General features: G+C 59.2%; 2 protein-coding genes across 2 annotated transcripts in view; one reads left to right on the top strand and one right to left on the bottom strand.

Annotated features, from left to right (window-relative positions):
• The window catches only part of TSC2 (tuberous sclerosis 2), a 36,517-nt gene extending 17,097 nt beyond the window's left edge, over positions 1-19,420 (top strand). Inside the window, exons 19-42 of the mRNA XM_015564053.1 lie at positions 5-28; positions 227-377; positions 1,820-1,942; positions 2,379-2,513; positions 4,309-4,498; positions 5,376-5,469; positions 5,630-5,732; positions 6,048-6,142; positions 7,389-7,517; positions 8,809-8,973; positions 9,199-9,351; positions 9,478-9,590; positions 10,088-10,303; positions 11,526-11,729; positions 13,633-13,757; positions 14,548-15,041; positions 15,293-15,368; positions 15,627-15,713; positions 16,693-16,879; positions 17,140-17,279; positions 18,507-18,585; positions 18,655-18,746; positions 18,833-18,931; positions 19,066-19,420. Of these exons, the coding sequence (XP_015419539.1) occupies positions 5-28; positions 227-377; positions 1,820-1,942; positions 2,379-2,513; positions 4,309-4,498; positions 5,376-5,469; positions 5,630-5,732; positions 6,048-6,142; positions 7,389-7,517; positions 8,809-8,973; positions 9,199-9,351; positions 9,478-9,590; positions 10,088-10,303; positions 11,526-11,729; positions 13,633-13,757; positions 14,548-15,041; positions 15,293-15,368; positions 15,627-15,713; positions 16,693-16,879; positions 17,140-17,279; positions 18,507-18,585; positions 18,655-18,746; positions 18,833-18,931; positions 19,066-19,230 (3,439 nt within the window). The 3' untranslated portion in view covers positions 19,231-19,420. The remainder of the gene's footprint in view (positions 1-4; positions 29-226; positions 378-1,819; positions 1,943-2,378; positions 2,514-4,308; positions 4,499-5,375; positions 5,470-5,629; positions 5,733-6,047; positions 6,143-7,388; positions 7,518-8,808; positions 8,974-9,198; positions 9,352-9,477; positions 9,591-10,087; positions 10,304-11,525; positions 11,730-13,632; positions 13,758-14,547; positions 15,042-15,292; positions 15,369-15,626; positions 15,714-16,692; positions 16,880-17,139; positions 17,280-18,506; positions 18,586-18,654; positions 18,747-18,832; positions 18,932-19,065) is intronic.
• The window catches only part of PKD1 (polycystin 1, transient receptor potential channel interacting), a 40,372-nt gene continuing 38,229 nt past the window's right edge, over positions 19,412-21,554 (bottom strand). Inside the window, 3 exon segments of the mRNA XM_015564052.1 lie at positions 19,412-20,937; positions 21,026-21,328; positions 21,401-21,535. Coding sequence (XP_015419538.1) covers positions 20,470-20,937; positions 21,026-21,328; positions 21,401-21,535 — 906 coding nt within the window. The 3' untranslated portion in view covers positions 19,412-20,469.

The raw sequence follows: 21,554 nt of genomic DNA, 5'->3' as shown, positions 1-21,554 counted from the left end.
TCAGCCCCTACTGCCTCTGTGACTACATGTACGTGTGGCTGACCTCTTCCCTCTGCCGCTGTCAGACCCGTTTCCCCGTGTCATGGCGTTAAGGTTACGGGGCAGGTTGGTGGAGCTAGCTGCTCTTCACCCCAAGGATTGCCCTGTGTCTGAGGGGCCCAGTGGGTCTTCTTACCCTACGGATCGGGGGCTTCGGCCTCAGTGCTTTCCCCGTTTGCTTCCACAGGGAGGTAGAGAGAGGCTCTGAGAAGAAGGCCAGTGGCCCCCTGTCCCCTCCCACTGGGCTGTCTGGCCCAGCATCTGCAGGCCCCGCCGTACGGCTTGGCTCTCTGCCCTACTCCCTGGTCTTCGGTGTCCTCCTGCAGTGTTTGAAGCAGGTGAGCTGGCTGGTCCCTTGATCTCCCTAATGGCAGACAGCAATGACTGGTGCTGCCCAGAGTGTCATACAGCCCCTTTTCCTGTATCAGTGACTGTGGGAGGTTTGCTGCTGGTTTTCAGCTGTCTGTCCTGAGGTTGCACAGTTCTGTAGCGATGTGCTGAGCACCTGCTGTGTGCAGAGCTGGGTGTGGAGATGTTCCTGCCTCCAGGAGATGGTTTTGGTGCAAGACTAAGGTGTCGAGACAGACAGCTGGAGTCATGGAGCAGGGCCGGCCTCCGGATTAGATTGCCTGTGGGACGGCAAGGGAATGCGGCCACATCTGCTTGGGACACCTGGAGGGGCAAGTAGGCAGTTTTGAAAGACGGGGAAGGTCCCAGGGGCAGGAGGAAGCAAGCTTTGAAGTAGGGTAGGTGCAGCTTTGTTAGCAGAGGTGTAGCTGGGTGGAGATGGGGAGGCAGAAGAGTTTAGGCCCATTTCCTGACAGGACAGCTAGAAAGAAGTGGACAGCAGTGTGCCGGGGCAGGGTGAGGCAGCACAGCCTGTAACGGGCTAGGGGAGCTCCTGAGGCCTACAGCGGAGGGCACCGTCAGCGATTTCCTGTGACTCTCAAGGCCTCCGTATCACAGATGGGGTCTGAGGAAGGCTTTCAGGACTGGTGGCGGTTGGTGTAGCTCATGGCAGGGTCACTTCTAATGGAGGTTGGGGGGCCACCAAATGGGTCTGGTGGTGCCGTGACTTTGTCCTCCCCATTGTTGTGGCCCTGGGTTGACTTCAGTCCTGCAACAGTTAGTTACCTGGGCTCGTGGTTGTAGAGGATGCTTGCTGCTGCTCCCTTGGGGCTGGTGTAATAGCTTTTCCTGCTGTACTAGCACCTTATCTGTCGTGCTGAGTGGGCATCAGTGAGGGCCCCTGAGGTTCAGTGCAGTAGGCAGGCAGTCCCATGGTCTGTTGGGCAAACGGGAAGGATGGAGCCAGGTGGGTGGAAGTTCCAGATCCAGCTAAGAAGAGAGAGGCAGTGATGGCTCCGCACTGGGCCTTCACTCGGCCTGGCAAAGGGAAGGGCAGCTGTTGCCCTGCCCAGAAGCGTGGAAAACAGAAGAGGAGGGTCCACACACCCCATCCCCACCAGCTATTCAACTCCAACTAGAGCAGTGGTTCTCAACCTCTGGCCCTTTAAATACAGTTCCTCATGTTGTGACCCAACCATAAAATTATTTTCGTTGCTACTTCCTAACTGTAGTGTTGCTACTGTTATGAATCGTAATGTAAATATCTGATATGCAGGATGGTCTCAGGCGACCCCTGTGAAAGGGTCATTCGACCGCCAAAGGGGTCGCGACCCACAGGTTGAGAACTGCTGGCCTAGAGATTCAAACTTGGAAATTCCATCTCCCCTCTCCAGGGTGCAGACCTCCCCCTGACTGACCCCTCTTCCTGCAGGAGACTGACTGGAAGGTGCTGAAGCTTGTGCTCAGCAAGCTGCCTGAGTCGCTGCGTTACAAGGTCCTCATTTTCACCTCTCCGTGCAGCGTTGACCAGCTGTCTTCTGCTCTGTGCTCCATGGTAACATGCTGCTTCCTGTGTCACTCACTGAGGGGTTCCTGCGCCACTGGTGGTGGTGCTGCAGCATAGTTCCTCTCTCTCCAAAAGGCTTCAAGCCCTGGGAGGCCTGGTGATCTCTGTCTAGAGTACAGACCATGCTTCCAGGACCTGCCCTTCTTTCCAGCTTATGGGGCAGAAAACGGGAGGTCCCCAATGCAGAGCTAGAACTCAGGGTACTGAGTGTGAGGTCTCTTCCTCACCGGGGCTCCTGTGACGGGGACATCAGGCACATTTCCTGTCTCTCCCTGAAAGGCAGACCTTTGGCCGGAAAAGGAAGTAGGAAGGCCCTGGGCTTTCGACCCTCCTCCCCCTGGGCCAATGTTCCCAGGGACTTCTGGCCGCCCGACAGTTGACTTAGCCACCGGGCACGGCTTCACATCTGGCGTTTGTCTGTTAGCTTTCAGGTCCCAAGACCCTCGAACGACTTCGAGGCACCCCAGAAGGGTTCTCCAGAACTGACCTACATCTGGCTGTGGTTCCTGTGCTGACAGCATTGATCTCTTACCATAACTACTTGGACAAAGTCAGACAGGTACCAGATGGAGAGTGACAGTCGAACTTTGTGGTGCCTGTCTGATCCTCAGGGTGCTCGCTTCAGGCCAGTGGGCTCAGCATTTTCCTCCTAACTTACTGTGGCTGCTAGGCCAGGCGAGGGGCCTGGCTTTGCTTCCCTGTGTGCCCACTGGACCCCTGCTCTGACCCACCCTGGCACTGCAGACATCTGAATCCCCTGGCATTCCCGAGCACGCCGCTGGGGGGTGTGGGCTTAATGCAGCACCGGATTGCCCCCTCCCCCGCCCAACACACACCCAGAAGCATCTTTTAAAAAAATATATATGTTTTTATTGATTTCAGAGAGGAAGGGAGAGGGGGAGAGAGAGGAACGTCAGTGATGAGAATCATTGATCAGCTGCCTCCTGCACGCCTCCACTGGGGATGGAGCCCACACACCGGGCATATGTCCTGACCGAGAATCGAACCGTGACCTCCTGATTCACAGGTCGACGCTCAACCACTGAACCATGCTGGCTGGGCAGAAGCGTCTTTCTGAGGAACATTGCCTGGCTTGTCCTTGGTTCAGCTTTAGGACAGGTGGCCAAGCTTCCTCACCGGGGCTGGCCCTATTTTGAGAGGCAGTGTGGCTGGGCCGAGGGCCCCCTGACTTCCATCTGCCTCCACATCTGTCAGCAGGTGCAGCAAGCGTGACTAGCAATGCTTGATTTATTTATTCATTGCTGCTGTGAGTGAGGCCCACATTGAGCCCTAACATTTACTACTATCTCATTTAAATCCACAGCACCTGCCCTGCCAGAATAGCTTGGTTGGAGCATCAGCCCATACATCAAAAGGTTGTGGGTTTGATTCCCGGTCAGGGCACATACCCAGGTTGTGGGTTTGATCCCTGGTTGTTCAGGGTGCATATAGGAGGCAACCAATTGATGTTTCTCTCTCAAATTGATGTTTTGTTTTGTTTTCTCTCTCCCTCTCCCTTCCTCTAAAATAAATAAAAACATATCCTTAGGTGAGGATTAAAAAATAATAAAATAAATTCCTGACACCTTTTTTTGTCAAAACCTTGCCTTAGAGAGGTCAGGTAGCATGCTCAAAGTCATGGCCAGCAAGGAGAGAGGCCTGTACTCTGGGCTTTCTGAGTTCCTGATCACCACAGCACTGTGGGAATTCACACTTCCCTTCCCATCCCGTTCCCTCCTCCTATCCCCCAAGGGGCAGCTAGCCATGCTGGGCTGAGTTCCCTGAGAACCTTGAGGCCCGAAACACTTCTGGGGGGTGGGGCAGCTGCAGGGAATCAAGATCATCCGTGGGGCCTCGAGCCGCCGGGTGGTTTGTGCTGAGGCTGTGGCCCAAGCCTGCACTTGGCATTAGTCTACGGGCCCAGCCTTACTGTCTTCATGGAGGATACTGCTGGGGTCTGTGTGGGCCTAGCGGCCTTACTGTGTCAGGCAGAACCTCCCCTTGCTTATGTAGGCCAACCATTTGGGGGTCCCAGAACCCAGGGGATGATGGGCCCAGCATGTCCTGGCTCCAGGGTGTTGGCTGGTGGGGAAGTGTCAGGAAGCATCTGACTGGAGTAGCCCCATATCCAGTCAGCTTGGGTGGGGCCAGCTGCTGGTGGCTCTGCCACTTAGATGCTCAGAGACCTGGGACAAGGCACTTAACCTTCATAAGCCTTGACCTTCTGTGCAGAACATTTTATTGCGGGTGAGGGTAGACCACGCCCTGGTTCACCAGAACAGCTGTCAGACAGGTGTGGGTACAGAGGGCTGGTTTGTCCGGGGCTGGGTCTGAGGCATCTGTGCTGCCCATAGCGGGAGATGGTGTACTGCCTGGAGCAAGGCCTCATCTTCCGCTGCGCCAGCCAGTGTGTGGTGGCCCTGGCCATCTGCAGCGTGGAGATGCCCGACATCATGATCAAAGCTCTGCCCATCCTGGTTGTGAAGCTCACACACATCTCGGCCACGGCCAGTATGGCCATTCCACTTCTTGAGTTCCTGTCAAGTAAGTGTCTGCACTCCATGTGTGTAAATGTGTGCACATGTGCATGCCTGTGTGAGTGTGGGGTGGACCCTTGAGTTTGGGGCTGTGCCCTGCCCTCCCTGAAATACCCTGAGCTGACTTCTCTGACCTCATCTCATAACCTTTCTGTGGCTGCATGTAGGTGCACCGTCCTCCTGGGAACCTGGGACATGCCACCCTCTGCTGCCTCAGGGCCTTTGCACCTGTGCCTTGAATGCTTTCCTCCTTCCTAGCCTCTGAGTGGCTGGCTCCTTTTTCCCCTCAGTGTCAGTTTAAGTTGCACAGAAGCTTCCCGTTACCTGACATTGGCCCCTGTAACCAGCCTGGCTCTCACAGCCTCCTCTGTCCCCCTCAAAGCACACACCACAGCTTGGAGGGGCTTTGCTGACTCACCTCTCAGACTGTGACTTCCAGGAACCAAAGGTGCCTGGCTCACCCCTCCATTCCCAGTATCCTAGTGTGTGTTTGGCCCTAAGTAGGCCCTCAGGTGTGTGGACAACAGAAGCCAGACAGGGCCAGTACTTCTGCAAAGGGCCACATATGTTGTACATTCATTTTGTTTACAACCCTTTTAAAAATGTAAAAATGATTCTTAGCTCATGGGTCATACAGATGCAGGCCACTGGACAGATTTGGTCTAGGGACCATAGTTTGTCAGCCCTGGGCATAGAGGGCCAGGGCCAAGGGTCATCTTGGTGGGCTGTGACCTTTATTCCTTTGCAGCCCTCTTGGGTCAAAATGACAGCACTGGCTTTCAGGGACGACAGAGGGCTCTGGTAACATCAGCCCCCGCTGCAGCCTGGGCTGTCTTTGCCAGGCTAGCCTGGGCGCTCTCACTGGCTACCTTCTTCCTTCGCAGCTCTGGCCAGGCTGCCTCATCTCTACAGGAACTTCGCAGCAGAACAGTACGCGAGCGTGTTTGCCATCTCCCTGCCATATACCAACCCTTCCAAGTAAGTGCTGGTGTGCGCGCCCTGGGGGCCAGCCCAGAGGCCAGGCCTCTTGGAGCAGAGAGCCACGCTGCCTCCGGGCCCTGGAATCGGTCTGTGCTGCCAGCTCCTGGAGTGTTTCTCTCAAGTGCTGGGATGGAGCTCCTGTACTTTCTTCTCACAGGTTCAACCAGTACATTGTGTGCCTGGCCCATCATGTCATAGCTATGTGGTTCATTAGGTGCCGCCTGCCCTTCCGGAAAGACTTTGTTCCTTTTATCACGAAGGTAAGCCAGTGTTCGGGCTGGGACTGGCTTTGCTGTCGGCTGTCCGTGGCTGGAGCCGGGTGATAGATGGTGATAGAGGTCGGGCATTGTTTGGTTCTATGCTTATGATGCCCAGGAACTTGCTCTGCTGAGCCTGGCCCCCTGGGACACACTTGTGGGCATGGGGGCAGGAGCTGCCGCCGCTGTCCTAGGCCTGTAGCTTATCCCGGTTGGCAGCAGACCTGGGTGGGGCTGGTAAGTGCACAGGGAAGAAGCATGTGGGTGCCTCAAGGGCCAGTTCCCCCAATTCCAGCTCAATCTGCTCCACTCTGACAGGGCCTGCGCTCCAACGTCCTCCGGTCTTTTGATGATACCCCTGAGAAGGACAGCTTCAGAGCACGGAGCACCAGTCTCAACGAGAGGCCCAAGAGGTGTGGGGCCTGTCATGGGTGTGCCTGGTGTCCGGGTGGGGCAGGGCAGGTCTGTGAGCTGTGACCTGTGACCAGCATGGTGCATGCAGGGCCTGGGGCTGCCCGGCTGTCCCCAGGCTAATAAATGGAAATGGGACGGGTGGCTGAGGGTAGGCCCCTGTGCAGGCTGTGCTGGGCACCAAGGTGCCCTGTGGTTGTGAGGCAGGGCAGGGCCTGTGAAGGCCACTAGTGCTCCACGTTCAGTCGGAGAGCACAGAGCTCTTCTCACCAAGCGGCCGTGTGGTCTGGGGCATCATGGAGACTGCGTGCTGGGCCGTGGCCAGTCCTGGCCTGCCTGGGTGGCCAGTGCAAGAGGTGCTGAGCTGGGTTTGGGGTGCCAACAGTAAGTAGGACACCTGTGTTGAGGTCTGACTCTACTGAACGAGCCCAGGGTTGCATTAGGGCATCTGTGACTCCTGAGAAGCCAATCACCTGGCCTGGATGGGGAGGAGCCTCAGGGCCCCAACATCCTCCTCTGGGGACCCAGGGCCCTGTGGTCAGCCCAGCCTCGGGCCGGGTGCCCTTTCTCCAGAACTCACCTCCCAGCCCTTGGCTAACTAGGGGACATGTTCTTCTCTACCATCGCAGCCGCTTCTGCCAAATCTGACAAAGATCTGTGCTAGGCCTGTGTTCTTGTTTGCATTTCATTTGGACGGCTCCCCCCTTCCTGTCCCCCACCTTCCTGCCTAAGCTTTTTTGGCTCTCCCTAAGTGGGAATACGGCATTTTCCAGAATGACCAGGTCAGTGGGACCAAAAGTCACAAGCTGTTCTCAAGCCTCTGGTGGCTGGGGGCCGCCAGTTAAGAACTGGCCTCTCTGAACAGTTACCCTCAGGGCCTCAGCTCCTCCTAGTCCCTGAGCTGGGCAGTGCTGGCCTTCCTCCGGGCGCAGGACACTGGTCAGCACAGCCTGGAATCTGCCGTGCGGGGAGATCCACACGTTTAGTTTGCACTAGTGTTCTTTGTTTTGGTATCACGAGTGAAACCTTCTTCTGTCATGTTTACAAGATGTATTTTCATGCGTTTTTGTTTTCTGTTTCTTCCCCTGCTAACTGGCTTCTGGCATGATTTTTTGTTCATCTCACCCACGGGCTCTCCATGCTGACCCTGTGGCCTGTGACCTTTCCTCCTCATCCCTCCAATGGCTTGCTCTCCCCTCCCGGGAGCTGGGCTCCCTGGGGCTTGGGCCTTCCTTCCTCACCTGGTAGTTTGAGGATAGCCAGACCCCCCAAACAAGGCTTGAATAACTCTCCACCCGTCAAAGAATTCAAGGAGAGCTCTGCAGCCGATGCCTTCCGGTGCCGCAGCATCAGTGTGTCTGAACATGTGGTCCGCAGGTAGTGGGCTCTGTGGGGCGGGGGGCTCAGACCCTGGAGCTTGGCCCGTGAAGTGGCGCTGCCAGGCGGGAGCACCTGGGTGGCGGTGCATGGGGTGCTTGCATGACTTCGTTGCCTGCCCATGCCCTCCCTGGCTGAAGCAGGAGGAGAGCCCAAGTGGCCCCTCTTGGCCACAGTGGCCTGCCCTGCTGACCCCAGCCATTGGTCCAGGGAGCCTGGCAGTGAGGGGTGGGAAGGTTGCATTCTGTCCCCAAGCCTCGAACAAGCACGGGCTGGCTATACGGCTTCCTCAGGCCGTCTGGGAGCCGGAAGCAAGTGTCCATTGGCAGCCTCCTGCAGTGATCAGGGGCCTTTGCAAGTTAAAGCAGTGGGAACACATTCTCCAGGGTTTGGCTTTCCATATCCTCTCTAATGAACATTCTTCTTGAGCTTTCTTCTAGAAAAGGTCTGCTTTCTGTGGTAGCTGAAAGGGAACGGGGGGGTGTTTGTAGGGCAGTAGGGGTGGGGGCCAACCTAGGAGGGGCACGGGAGGCCTGGACTTTTGAGGGGTGAAGGCTTGGTCTCCTTCCTGCTGTGTTGGGGTGCAGGTGTTGGCTCTCGGGGTCACTGTTCGTGCTGACCAGGGATACCTGCCTCTTAACTTGGAAGCCCCTTCAGACCTGTGTCCTGCTGCTCAAAGACACACCTCCTCCCTGATGCCTGGCTTGGGCTTCGGGGTGGGGGTGGGGGGGTAGTGGTCAGTGAGGCTCCCTCTTAGCTTTTTTCCATGCATAAAACATGGCAAAGGTGATGTGGCATTTGTATCAGAATTAAACCTGCACAACCCCCCTCTTCTGGTCACTGGGGTGCATGCGGAGCACAGGGTGACCTGAGTGTGAGGGTAAAGAGCCACACATGAAGCCCAGACCCTTCCTGTCCTCAATGGGAGGCCATGTGGGCAGAATGCAATCTTTGTGCGTGCGTCCCGTGTTCTCGCTGTTTGTGCATGACTAAACTTCCGCCACGAAGCCATCGCCTAACTCCCGTGCTTTGGTGAGGGGATGTCCTATCTCTCCTGCCTCCTAAGCCTCTGCTCCCAGGAGTGGGCCTGGGTCTGCCATCAGCTCCTGCACTTCCTCTCTGGGGTGACATGTCCGCTCTGTTGGCCAAGCTGTGGCTCCCGTGGCCACGTGCACTGGCGGGGTCTTTCTGGCTTGGCCCTCTCAGCACATGCATGCCTCCATCTCTGGTCCCCATGGTAGATAATTTGGCCTGCCCAGTGCCCTGACCTTGCCATGGCCCCTCCCTCCAGCAGGATCCAGACGTCCCTCACGAGCTCCAGCCTGGGGTCTGCAGACGAGAACTCGATGGCCCAGGCCGATGACAACTTGAAAAATCTCCACTTGGAGCTCACGGAAACATGTCTGGATATGATGGCCAGATACGTGTTCTCCAACTTCACAGCCGTCCCGAAGAGGTGTGGGCCCGGCTCCAGGGTCGGGGCAGGGTGGGCAGAGGGCCAGCTTCCCTGCCGCTGCTCTGACCAGTGACTGCACTTGGTCAAAGTGGCGGCAGCAGGTGTGGCCTGCGGGGCTCCTTCCTTCGGGGTGGCCCAGGCAGGGCAGCTCTGCGTGACTGAGGACGCCCCTCCAGTGCTCCCCCGGGTGGTCCAGCAGCAGGGCCTCCACTCCTGTGCTTTCAGGTCCCCCGTGGGAGAGTTTCTCCTGGCCGGAGGTAGGACCAAAACCTGGCTGGTTGGGAATAAGCTTATCACCGTGACAACGAGCGTGGGGACTGGAACCCGGTCGCTCCTGGGCCTGGACTCCGGAGAACTGGAGGGCAGTCCAGAGTTGAGGTGACTGAACCTTCCGCCCCCCGCCTGCTCAGCCCTGACAGTGCCCAGGCTTGCATGGGACAGTGCTGTGCTGGTCTGGAGCCCATGGGGCACCCTGGTCACGCTCTGTATGGGCCCTGTCTCCAGCTCTGACCTCGGCATGCACAGGAGACAGACAAAGGAGGCACCAGCCAAACTGGAGTCCCAGGCTGGGCAGCAGGTGTGCCTCGGGGCCCGGGACCGGGTTCGCTCCATGTCTGGTGAGCCTCCACCCACTCCCTCACAGACGTGTCTAGATCCCTGAGCTCAGCAAGGCCCTGGGAGCCAGGGGCCCAGGTGGTTGGCTTTAGGCCTGGCCCAGTTCCTGAATGATGCGGTGCTGTCTCTGTGAGCCCGCATCGTGGGTGGGAGAGGGTGTAACAAAGGCCGCTGAGGGGTCTGTTCTCACGGCCAGTGTTTCCTGTGATCCCTCGGCAATCCTGGCCTTTAGCTTAGCTCACCCCTGGGCTCTTCTCAGATGCAGCTGGAATAAGCCATGGTCCAATTATGGGACAGGTGCTGGGGCCCTTCCTGTGGTTCTGGGTCCACTAAAGCCGATGCCCTAAGAGGGCCATGCCCAGGGAGGGCTGAGCTGTTCTGGGCACTGACGTGGGGCCTCTTGGCCAGATGGGCCTTGGGTGGAGCAGCCAGCTCTGTGTGGGTGGCTTTGCACTGGGCAAGAGGTGGTCACCAGCCATTCTGCCCTCAACCCCTTCAGGGGGCCACGGCCTTCGCATTGGTGCCCTGGACACTCCAGCCTCCCACTTCCCAGGCAGCCCTGCTTTCCCGGGCCTACAGACTGCACCAGCCAGCAAGCCTGAGAAGGCCTCGGCCAGCACCCAGCGCCCGGCGCAGAAGGAGAAGACCAACCTGGCGGCCTATGTGCCCCTGCTGACCCAGGGCTGGGCAGAGATCTTGGTCCGGAGGCCCACAGGTACTGAGGGGGTGGCCCTGTGCTCAGCCAGCGTGGGTCTCTTACCATGTAGTGGGGGACAGTTACCCATAAGGGGGAATCACACGAGCGAGCAACAGGCAGGCTGGGCCACAGGCATTTGAGTTAAGTCCGCAGAGGTGGACAGTGGGGGACATGCAGGTGGCTCAGTGGGAACAAAACAGTCTGCCCAGGTTCCGTAACAAAGTGCCATAGACTGGGGGGCTTACGTAATGAATGCGTTTCCTCAGTCCTGGAGTCTGGAAGTCTGGGATCAAGATGTCGGCAGGGCTGGTTCTTGCTGAGGCCTTGGTTTGTTTATTGATGGTCATCTCCTCCCCATGTCCCCACGTTGATGTCCTTCTACATGTGTCTCTGCCCATATCACCTCTTATGAGGACACCAGTCAGATTGTATAGGGCCCACCAGTACGACCTCATTTTACCTTAATCTCCTATTTAAAGATCTCATCGCCAAATAGAGTCACCCTCAGATCCTGGGGGTTAAGACTCAACATGACTTTTAGGGAGACAGTCAGACTATAACAGGTATTTCGGGTTAAAGAAGGACTTAGAAGCCAAGGCGCAGGGTTGAGGAGGCACCTTGGTCGTGGTCTGGGCTGATGGTGACCGAGTGGTGAGAGGGATGGGATGCTGGGCCGCAAGGCCCTGGAGGTGGGGGTGCGGAGAGGCTCCTCACTCGTGTTTTAGCCCAGTCCCCCTGGGTTCCCGTTGGAGAGGGGGCCATCGGGAAGTGGGAGACCAGGTCAGAAAGGGCCAGATAGGGCAGGAGGATGTGGGTGGGGTCAGGTGAGACACTGATGTGAGGAGGCTCAGGAAGAAAGGTTGAGCCATTGCCCTCCAGGGTCAGAACTTTGGGTGGAGGAGGACAGAGCCCAGAGCCTCTGAAACTAGGCCCTGCCCAGTCCACTGGCAAAGAGTCTGCTGCCTTGACATGCCTCCTGAGCCTGGTCTGGGTGCAAGAGCTGACCTGGGCAGAGGCTTGCTCATCACTAAGAAGGGTGACCACTGGTAGTGTGGCTCTGACCTTGGGGCCTGGGGATCCGGGGTCCTTCACTCTCTGCTTTGAGCACGAAGAGCCCTGAAGGCCCCGGGTGCGTACCCGAAAGGACAGTGTACCAGGGGCCGCCGGGGCGGGCCGGGGGTGGGGAGGTGACAGGTTGGATGCATGGACCTGCAGCCTGAGGGGTACTGCCTGCCCTCAGGGAATACCAGCTGGCTGATGAGCCTGGAGAACCCCCTCAGCCCCTTTTCCTCGGACATCAACAACATGCCGCTGCAGGAGCTGTCCAACGCCCTCATGGCCGCAGAGCGCTTCAAGGAGCGCCGCGACACAGCCCTGTACAAGTCACTGTCAGTGCCGGCAGCCAGCTCAGCCAAGCCTTCCCCACCCCCACGGTCTAACACAGGTGAGCACTGGCCCGTCTCCCACCTGGTACACCCCATCTGGTGGTGGTGTGGTCTACCGCACTATGGCACTGCCCAGTGGGGTCCCCAAATCTTTCTTGGTACTGCCAGCCTCGGGCATTGCAGGGAGGGTGCCTACGCTGCCGACCCTGATGTCTGGGAGCAGGGCCTGCTCCAGCAGCGGGACTCCCCTTAGAGACTGGGCACCGGGTGCGGCAGCTTGCTGTCCCCTCCGCGGTCCTCCTCAGGATGGATGTGGGCAGGGCTGTGAGAGCCTCTGCCCTGCTCCCTCTGCAGGTTGCTCAGTGTGTGGGGCTACAGGGGGCCCCCCACTTTTGTTGGGATGTGGATTTGGATGCGCTAAGCACATAGCCTGAGCCTGCCTGTGAGCTCTAATGCCCCTGCCCGACTAGCCTGGGGCCGTCCTAGGCCACCCTCTGGCCACAGATAGGCTCAGAGGCTGAGCTCTTCCCGAGGAGGAGGGATGCACTCCCTCCCCAGAATCCACTCCAGCAGCGTAGAGAGCTGAGACCCATGCGCACCTGCCCACCTGCCTGCCCGGACGCTGCGGGCCCTCCCCTCTCTCCAGGCTCTAGTGGTGCCTGTCCTTTCTGCTCCACCTGTGCAGTCCCTGCTGGCTTCCCTTGCAGTGGCCTTTTTCTCGTCCCTGTACCAGTCCAGTTGCCAAGGAAGATTGCACAGGAGCATTTCCTGGGCAGGTATTCGTGCATCTCCTCAGGAAAGCAGGGCTTGCTGCAGAGCCCCGCTCTGCCTCAGAGGTGCTGTTTTCACTGTCCCTCCGCTCATCCCTCCGTGATCTTGTCAGCCTCTCCTCACCCTCCAGGGTCAGGGCCCTGACTCGCATGGAGATATCTGTGCATAATGTCTGCTTTGCCGGGAGGAACCCCTCTGGATGGGCCCGTCCAGCCCCTTCTTCAGGTTTGATGAGGTGACACTGGGCAGCTGAGCCACAGGTGCCGGCAGGGCACAGCTTTTGGGGGTGAGCCTGGCCCTGGCGGCTCAGCCGAGCTGACCTTGCCCTGGCCTCTGGTGGTCTCACAGGTTGGGCTGTCTGCCTTGACTATAGTCGTGGGCTGGCTGAGGACCCTGCAGACTGGCCTCTGGCCTGTTACCCCCAGGCCCTGGCAGGGAGGGCTTGACCTGGGCAGCACTCTGGTCTGCCCGGATCCCCTGTGTGGGCAGGAGCCGGTTAGGAAGGGGCAGTGTGCAGATGGGCTCTGGCAGGTAGCTAATGCACTGCGCATGTGCAGGGCTGTTTGTGGGTGGCCCTGGGCTGAGCTAACCCTTGGTGGCTTCTTACCCTTCCCCCGGCCCTGATACTGGCACAGGAAATGCTGCTTTGGGGCATCATGCCTTCTGAGCACACCTGGCTTTGGATTGGCTTGGATTTGGAAGGCAAGCCTCTGCTTCCCAGAACAGGCTTCCCAGTTGGTCTGCACAGGGACTGCTCCCGTGTCCGTCTCTCCTCCGGTCCAGGCACGGAGGAGCTCAGGCCTCTTCCCCAGGTCCTGCGGCTGGTCCAGCCACTCCTCCTGAGCTGGGCCTCATCTCAGCTGTTCCTCCCTCTCTGGGACCATCTGCCCCGCCTCCCTGCCTTGCTGCAGGAGCAGTGGCGCTTCCCTGGATACCTGGCCGGGTGGGTGGGAATTCGAGAAGCCAGGTGGCCCCTCATCCTGACCCCCTGGAACCCGTGTAGGAGTCACCCTGTGTCAGGGCTCACACCCACTCCAGCTGGCCTGGTGGGCAGGGGTGGCTCAGAGCCACAGGCAAGGAGGGCCTTGGGTCAGGATCTGTGCCCTGTCATGGGGAAAAGGCTGGTACTTTTGAGGCCACGTGAGCCCCCTGGGCCGGACCAGCACCCAGCAGCCATATGTGTCCTCCCAGACTCTGCCGTGGTTCTTGAGGAGGGAAGTCCAGACGAGGCTAATTTGCTGCCCCCAGAACTGGAGGACTTTGAGGCAACACTAGGCACAGACAGGCGCTGTCGGCACGCTGAGGCGTACAGCAGGGTGAGTGTCACTGGGCCCCGGAGCCACTGGCTGAGGGGTCCTGTGGGTCTTCGCCATTTGGGCCTTCAGAGCCAGGCTTGCTTCCAGATCTCAGCCTGAGCCACGGGGTGAGGGAGGAGGGGTGAGACTGAGGCGGGGCTGAGGCAGGGGCACAGCCAAGGCAAAGGGGTAGGATCTCAGGCAGGCGGATGGCAGGGACCCTTCATTCTCACGCTTTGTGGTTCTGAACTTGGGCAAGTCTTTTCCCCAACTTTTTTTTTTTTTTTAATATATTTTTGTTCGTTTCAGAGAGGAAGGGAGAGGGAGAGAGAGATAGAAACATCAATGATGAGAGAGAATCATTGATCGGCTGCCTCCTGCACACTCCCCACTGGGGATTGAGCCTGCAACCTGGGCATGTGCCCTTGACGGGAATAGAGTCCGGGACCCTTCAGTCCCCGGGCTGACGCTCTATCCACTGATAGAGCCAGGGCTTGGGCGAGTCTTTTAACCCACCTTTCTCATCAGAGAAATGGCTGCTTCTCCCAGTCCCTTCTGCTCAGACAGTGGATTTCTAAGAGCTCCATCTAGGGGTGGCTCCTCACTGGGGCAGCCTTTGGTTTGTGGGGTTCTTGGCTCCTTTGCCCAGCATGTTGCACAGGCAGGTGCTGTCCTGGGGGAGGTTGGGATCATCAGTTTGGTGCTGGTGGCTCTGTGGCCCTGGGCAGGAGGACATGTGGGGCCTCATTGCCTCCAGGTAAACCCCACAGGGGCTCAGTGACAATGTTTTCTTGGGGTACATTCTTTCCAGTCATCTTCAACCTCTAGCCAGGAGGAGAAGTCATTCCACACAGAGGAGCTGTCTGCTGGGGGAATCCCCATCGAGCGGGCTGTCTCCTCCGAGGCGGCCCGGCCCTCCGTGGACCTCTCCTTCCAGCCCTCACAGCCCCTGAGCAAGTCCAGCTCCTCACCTGAACTGCAGACCCTGCAGGACATCCTCGGGGACCCTGGGAACAAGGCTGATGTTGGCCGGCTGAGCCCTGAGGCTAAGGCTCGGTCACAGTCGGGGATCCTCGATGGGGAAGGCGCTGCCTGGTCAGCCCCAGGCGAAGCCAGCCGGGGCCCCTCCCTCGCCGAGGGTCCCATGCCTTCCAGCTGTCCCCGCTCCCCCAGTGGCCTGCGGCCCCGAGGCTACACCATCTCTGATTCGGCCCCCTCACGCAGGGGCAAGAGGGTGGAGAGGGACTCCTTCAAAAGCAGAGCAGGAGCCTCCAACGCCGAGAAGGTGCCAGGTATCAATCCCAGGTGAGCCTCACCCTCTGGGCTGGAGCTCCCGGACAGTCTGGGGTAACGCGGCATCTAATTGCTTGGGTTGAAAAGGCTGGGGTACAGGTCTGCATATCCTCTGTTCTGGCTGTTCAGAGTCACAGGAGAGGGCAGTCCTTGGGCAGTGGGCACAGGCCCGGCTGCTCTGTGTGTGCTGTGCTTGCACTGCCAGGACCTCGACCTGGGACCTGCAGTGCCCCGCTCAGCCCTCATCATCGTTCCCTCCGCAGCTTTGTGTTCCTACAGCTCTACCATTCGCCTTTCTTTGGTGACGAATCCAACAAGCCAATCCTTTTGCCCAATGAGGTGGGCATGCCTTTTCTCCCCTTCTGGGGTTCCCTGGAGCCTGGGGTCAGGGCACAGTGGGATGCCCAGTTCTGGGTAGTGGTGGCCTTAACCCAGGCTTGCAGAGGGCTGCAGCCTCCGCTCCCTGTGGCAGCCTGTGGTGATCTACCGGGTGGGGTGAGCCCTCCCTTGGCAGACGTCTGGCTGAGCCTGGCTAGGCAGGGCGGGTGGCAGGGGACAAGCCACTGCCCTGGACTCAGACCAGGCTCTTGGCTATAGTCTTTCGAGCGGTCAGTGCAGCTCCTCGACCAGATCCCATCATATGACACGCACAAGATTGCCGTCCTGTACGTGGGAGAAGGCCAGGTGAGCTGCTGGGATGGCAGGGCCTGGCCTGGGTGCCAGGCAGAGCTGGGCGGCCTTCCTGCTTGGGTTGGGGGTTGGGAGTATGGACCTTGGTCCTCCACAGAGCTGTTACCGTGGAAGTTGCTAGAGTATGAAGTGGTTGTTGAGCTCCATGCCAGGTACTGTTCTGAGGTGAGGACCCGGGAGTGAGAAAGGTCAGTGTGTGAGCACATGTACCCCAGAGGGTGCTGAGGACTGGAGGGGGAGGGGAGGTCCCAGGAGCCTGAGTGTGAGCAGGGTGCTGCTCTCGTCAGTGATCCAAGGGAGGTGATACTGAGCAGAGAAGTGAGGGAGATAGTATGTGTGCAGGTGTGTGTGGGAGCATCCATTGTAGGAACAGCCCATGCAAAGGCCTGGGGAGGGGCACGCCTTGTGTAATTGAGGGTTGGCAGTGAGTGAGCACTGGGCAGGGGGTGGAGGTGGAGGTGGGGAGCTAATGGGGCGGGGCCAATCAGCGAGAGCCTCATGGGTCGCTATAAGGCTGCATTTCTGTTCCCAGTGAGGTGGGAGGGTCTTGGATGGCTTTGAGTCAAGGGTTTGCTATGACTCAACCGAAACCTCAGAAGCATCCTCTGGTTGCCGAGTGGAGAAGTGGGGTAGTGACAGTCCAAGTGCGAGAGGGGCAGGTCTGAGGAGTAGGTCAGTGGGTGCTGAGGAATGCTAGGGTTCTGGGTGTGTTTGACAGTTGAGCTGACTACATTTGCTGGCAGACTAATTATGAGAGAAGGGGGAAGTCCAGGATGTCACCTGGGCAACTGTTGGAATGAAGTTACCTTGCACCGAGTCCGGGTTGATGACAGAAGTGGGGGTCTTTGCCAAGCCACACCATTCACCCCGCCCCAACCACCCCCGGCTCCCAGCAACCCCCTGGGGCCCTTGGGAGCTGTGCCCGGGGCGGGGGCAACTTGGGAGAGGTGCCACCATGCTTCTCTCTCTACAGAGCAATAGTGAACTCGCCATCCTGTCCAACGAGCATGGCTCCTACAGGTACACGGAGTTCCTGACAGGCCTGGGCAAGCTCATCGAGCTCAAGGACTGTCAGCCGGATAAGGTGTACCTGGGTGGCCTGGACGTGTGTGGCGAGGACGGCCAGTTTACCTACTGCTGGCATGATGACATCATGCAAGGTGTGAGCCGTCCTGTGGCATGTGTCCTCAGGGGAGCAGGGGAGGTGTCCAAGGGCCTGAGGGCATCAGCCTAAGCCCTGAGGCAGCAGTTGGGTTGCAGCTCGGCTTCCAGAAGCTCTGCCCTCAGGGGGAGGAGCCAAGCTGCTGGCCAGGCACCAGGGACATGGCTCCTGCCGAGAGGCATAGAGGCCCCACTGCCCCTGGCCGGCACCCTGCCTGGCCTGGGCCGGGCCCATGCAGCTTCCCCCTCTCCCGCACAGCTGTCTTCCACATTGCCACCCTGATGCCCACCAAGGACGTGGACAAGCACCGCTGTGACAAGAAGCGCCACCTGGGCAACGACTTCGTGTCCATTGTCTACAATGACTCTGGCGAGGACTTCAAGCTGGGTACCATCAAAGTGAGCAAGGGGCTTTCAGGGCGGGTGGGCATGAATCTGGGTCCCTGGGCACCCTAGCTGGGGCCACGTCTCTGGGGAAGTGCCCACTGGCACATGTTGAATAGAAGCAGTGAGTGCCACTGAGATCAGTGTGGTGACAAGCAGCAGCACTGACTTGCTTTGGTGTCCCCCGCTGCCAGCTGGGGTGGCCAGGTCCCCCGAGCCTGTGTCCTTCTCTGTAATGAGGATGACAACCCTGCCAGTTTCTTCTCCGAGCCTGTGGCACAGGGCGGTGGCTTTGTGAGGAATAGCTGGATGCACATGTGCTTAGCAGGGTGCGTGCATGTAGCAGGTGCTTAGTGTGCGCATAATGCTGTGAGCCCTGTTCCCTTGCTACCTCCTGTCATTGCAGCGTGGTGGGGGTGGGGATAGGCCCTGGATTCCCTCCCCTTTTCATGTGCTTGGGCTCGAAGTCCTAAGGGGAGGAGGTGGGCTCAATCCTGGCAACTTGTCAGAGTGGGGACATGGAAGACAGCTAAGGCCAAGCAGGGTGGGGAGCCCAGCACAGCCCATGTCTGAGGTGCTGGTGCTCAGAAGGGTTCAGATTTATTCTCAATGCAACGGGAAGCTTTGGAGGTTACTGAACACAGGCTCTGGGCAGACCCGGTGGAGGGCAGGAGTGCCTATAGGGAGGCTGGTTGGTTCTCCTTTGCTGCAAAGCTGGGAGCCCAGGGAGTGCCAAGGCGTGGGTGGTGAGACTGCCCCGTGAGGTGAGTGTGTGGTATTGGGACGTGCCGGCTGGTGAGGCTCTTGGGAGCTGTCAGCGTGTGGAGGGCATCTGAGCCAGGGGCTGGGAGCCCTCAGAGCTACCCGTGCTGCTTTCAGTTGACAATGAGGCAGTTTTCAGCTGGGTGGCAGCAAGTGCCCCAGACAGTGGTGGGTGGGTGTATGTGTGTGTGGGGGGGAGGGGGCGAGCAGGGAAGGACTCTGTGACTGTTTAAGATTTTGACTGTGAATTTAAACTTTGGCAAATTCATACGCTGGGATCCTGGTGTGGAGAAGTTGGTTTTAGAACATAAGGCAGCCGAGAGGACATATACCAGCCCCAGTCCCCAGGCTGGATAGGAGGGAGTGTGCAGAAACAGCAGTGGCATCAGCGAGCATCTGGCACTGACAAGCCGCTGCCCTTCATGAGGAAGGGGCAGAACGTGGCCTCGGTGTGGGGTGACCCTGCTTCTGTCTGAGCAGGGCCAGTTCAACTTCGTCCATGTGATCATCACCCCCCTGGACTACGAGTGCAACCTGGTGTCGCTGCAGTGCAGGAAAGGTGAGGCCTGGGGCCTGGTGGGGAGGCTTTCGGGGTCCTAGCCCCATGTGAGTGCTGTGTTTCCCCCAGACATGGAGGGCCTTGTAGACACCAGCGTGGCCAAGATTGTGTCTGACCGCAACCTGCCCTTCGTGGCCCGCCAGATGGCCCTACATGCAAATGTGAGTAGAGGCGGCACCTTGGGCAGGTGGGACAGGCCATGGGTACCACCCATAGAGGACTCACCACTCTGCCCACCCTGCCCCAGATGGCCTCACAGGTGCACCACAGCCGCTCCAATCCCACTGACATCTATCCTTCCAAGTGGATCGCCAGGCTCCGCCACATCAAGAGGCTCCGCCACCGGGTAGGGAGGATGGGCACCTGGTTGCAGAGGTTCCCCCAGACAATGGTGGCTGGCCAGGGTGGGCACCAATATCCACCTGGGAGAAAACACGTGCTGCCCTCTGGGCTTGCTGCCAAGGCCTTCTCTCTCCTCAGATCCGTGAGGAAGCCCACTACTCGAACCCCAGCCTGCCCCTGATGCACCCCACGGGCCATGCCAAAGCCCCAGCGCAGGCCCCCGCCGAGCCCATGCCCACCTATGAGACAGGCCAGCGGAAGCGCCTCATCTCCTCCGTGGATGACTTCACAGAGTTCGTGTGAGGCTGCAGCTGGGGCAGTGCCTGGTCCTGGGGGAGCTCACGACGCTGAGGACATGCCCAGGGCTCCTTGCAGCTGCCCTGCTAGACTCCCTGCCCCTACAAGGCATTGGACAGCTTTTATTTGTGCAAATGAATAAAGTGGTCGTGTGCCCACTGGCCCTCAATGCTCGGACAGACACAGGTAGCAGTCAGCCAACTCGTTTATTTGACTTTGTCTATTGGGGGGAGGTGAAGAGGGGCAGGATCAAGGCTGAAGCTTTGGCCACGCCCACAGAATTAAGGGGGCCCATCAGGTTGTTTTCAAGGCCTCCCCCCTTCAGGAAAGCCTCACACAATTGCTTGCACACTCCCCTTCCCCAGCCCCGGGAGCCAGCCCCAGGGAGGGGTCTTTCCCCGCAGTAGTGCTGTTCCTGATTCAGACCCGACACCAGCAGGCCTGGGCCCTGCCTCTCACTGCCTGGCCTTGGGCAGGGCAGCAAGGCCTCGGTGGTGATAAGAACTGCCTAGGGAGTAGCCGTGCCCTCAAACAAAAGCCCCAGCACCTGCCCAAGGCCAGACTCGGAAACCAGCAGCAGCTGTCACTTCCTTGGCTCTGGCCATGTGGGCACGTGTCTAAGGGAAGGAGGCCGGCTTTGCAGTCCCAGCTCCCCCTCCATGCGGGCAACAGTGGGCACCAGGCCATGGCAGCCACCAGGCCCCTTGGCCCTAGTGAAAAATAGCGACGTACAAAAATATATACATTTTTAACCCCATATAAATTACTGACAATAGACACATAGATGGCAGCTGGAAGTAAGTGCACTCAGCAGGGGACAGGAGAGGTAATAATTTAGGGGGAGGATAAGGGGTGCAGGTTCCCTCCCCGCAGCCTGGATCCTTAGCAAGGGGGAAATGTCTGCCCAGGAGGTGGGGCCGGGCACAGCCCGCTGTACCTGAGGACTTGGGAAATAAATTAGTATCTCAAAGGCCGGGCACTCGGTCCAATACTGCTGTGTCCTCCCACAGGGGGCTGGAGAGGGGACCCTGGGTCCTGACTGGCCACTTGGCCTCTAAAGTGCTGAAGCCCACAGAGAGACAAGTGCTGCCCGCCCTCTGGGGGAGCTGCATGCAGCTGTTCTGCCTGGCCCTAGACCTTGAGGGTGGCAGAAAGTAATACTGAGCATTATCTCCTGGGCCCAAGGGGCTGGAGTGAAGCCACAGGCCACCCCGGGGAAAAGGCATGAGCTCAGGTCCCTGGGGACTAAGTGCTGCTGGGGTGGACCTTGTTCTTGGCCCGTAAGGAAGCCCTGCTGGGGCTTGTAGTCAGGCCGATGCCTCGACTGGCCCGGGCAAGGCGGCTGGGCAGGGCTGACTGCAGGCCTGTGGAGGAGCCAGGGGCAGGTAAGGCTGGGGACCGGCTGGTTCTTCGGCCATGCAGGCTCTGCAGCCTTCGCTCCAGTTGGTAGACATCCTCCGTGGCCTGGTTGAGTCGGTCAAACTGGGCAAGTAGGGTCTCGAACACGGCTTGGAGGCGGGAGGGCTCAGGTTCCACCCGTGGCCCTGGCCTGCCTAGGCCCACACCCAGCCCATCCAGCTGGCTCGAAGAGGTTGAGAGACGGGAGGCATCGGAGTCCCCGGTAGGCGGAGGCACATCTGGGGACGACTTGGAGCCCCTGGATGAGCGGGAGGGCAGTGGCTCCATCCCTTCGAAGCGGACTTTGTGGCGGAACTGGGGGCGGCACAGGGGCTCGGTTAGTCCGGCTGCGCCCTGGTGGGCCCAGGGCGCGTCCCTCTCCCCCCCACTGGGCCGTACCCACCTCCTTGACCTTGCTGAAGCCCATCCAGAGGCGCAGTCGGCGCAGTAACAATTCTACCATCTCGTAGTCCTGTGGCTCCCAAGCCGGGCGGTAGAGCTCCCCACGAAGAGTATGGTACCGCCACCGGAGAAGGACTGCCCCCAGCCTCAGAGCACCCCACAGTCGCAGGGCCCAGAGCCCCGTGCACAGCACAGGGGACAGGCGCCAGGACTCGGGGCACAGGGCTGGCCAACCAGCCCTGGGGCACACCACCAAGAGGGCCTGGGCCGCACTCTTCAGTGAGTCCACGCAAGAGGATACCAGCTAGGGGAAAGGTGGCATGAGTCAGGGTGCACCCCGGGCTAAGCCTCCCCCTAGAGCCCCACCATCACCTACCAGAACAGCCAGCTGAGCATAGGCCACCGCGAGCGTCACCAGGCCTAAGGCTGCCCCCAGGAGCTCCGGCAGGGCCCGGCACAGCGTCTTGCCGAAAACCGACCACTGACGCACGAAGCGCAGCTGCTGGGTGGCCTGTGGGCAAGGGGCGTCA

The sequence above is a fragment of the Myotis davidii genome, unplaced genomic scaffold, assembly GCF_000327345.1.
Source record: "Myotis davidii unplaced genomic scaffold, ASM32734v1 scaffold599, whole genome shotgun sequence".
NCBI classification, from domain to species: Eukaryota; Metazoa; Chordata; class Mammalia; order Chiroptera; family Vespertilionidae; genus Myotis; species Myotis davidii.
Note: the sequence above shows the minus strand (reverse complement) of the source record. Positions and strands in the feature narration are given on the sequence as shown.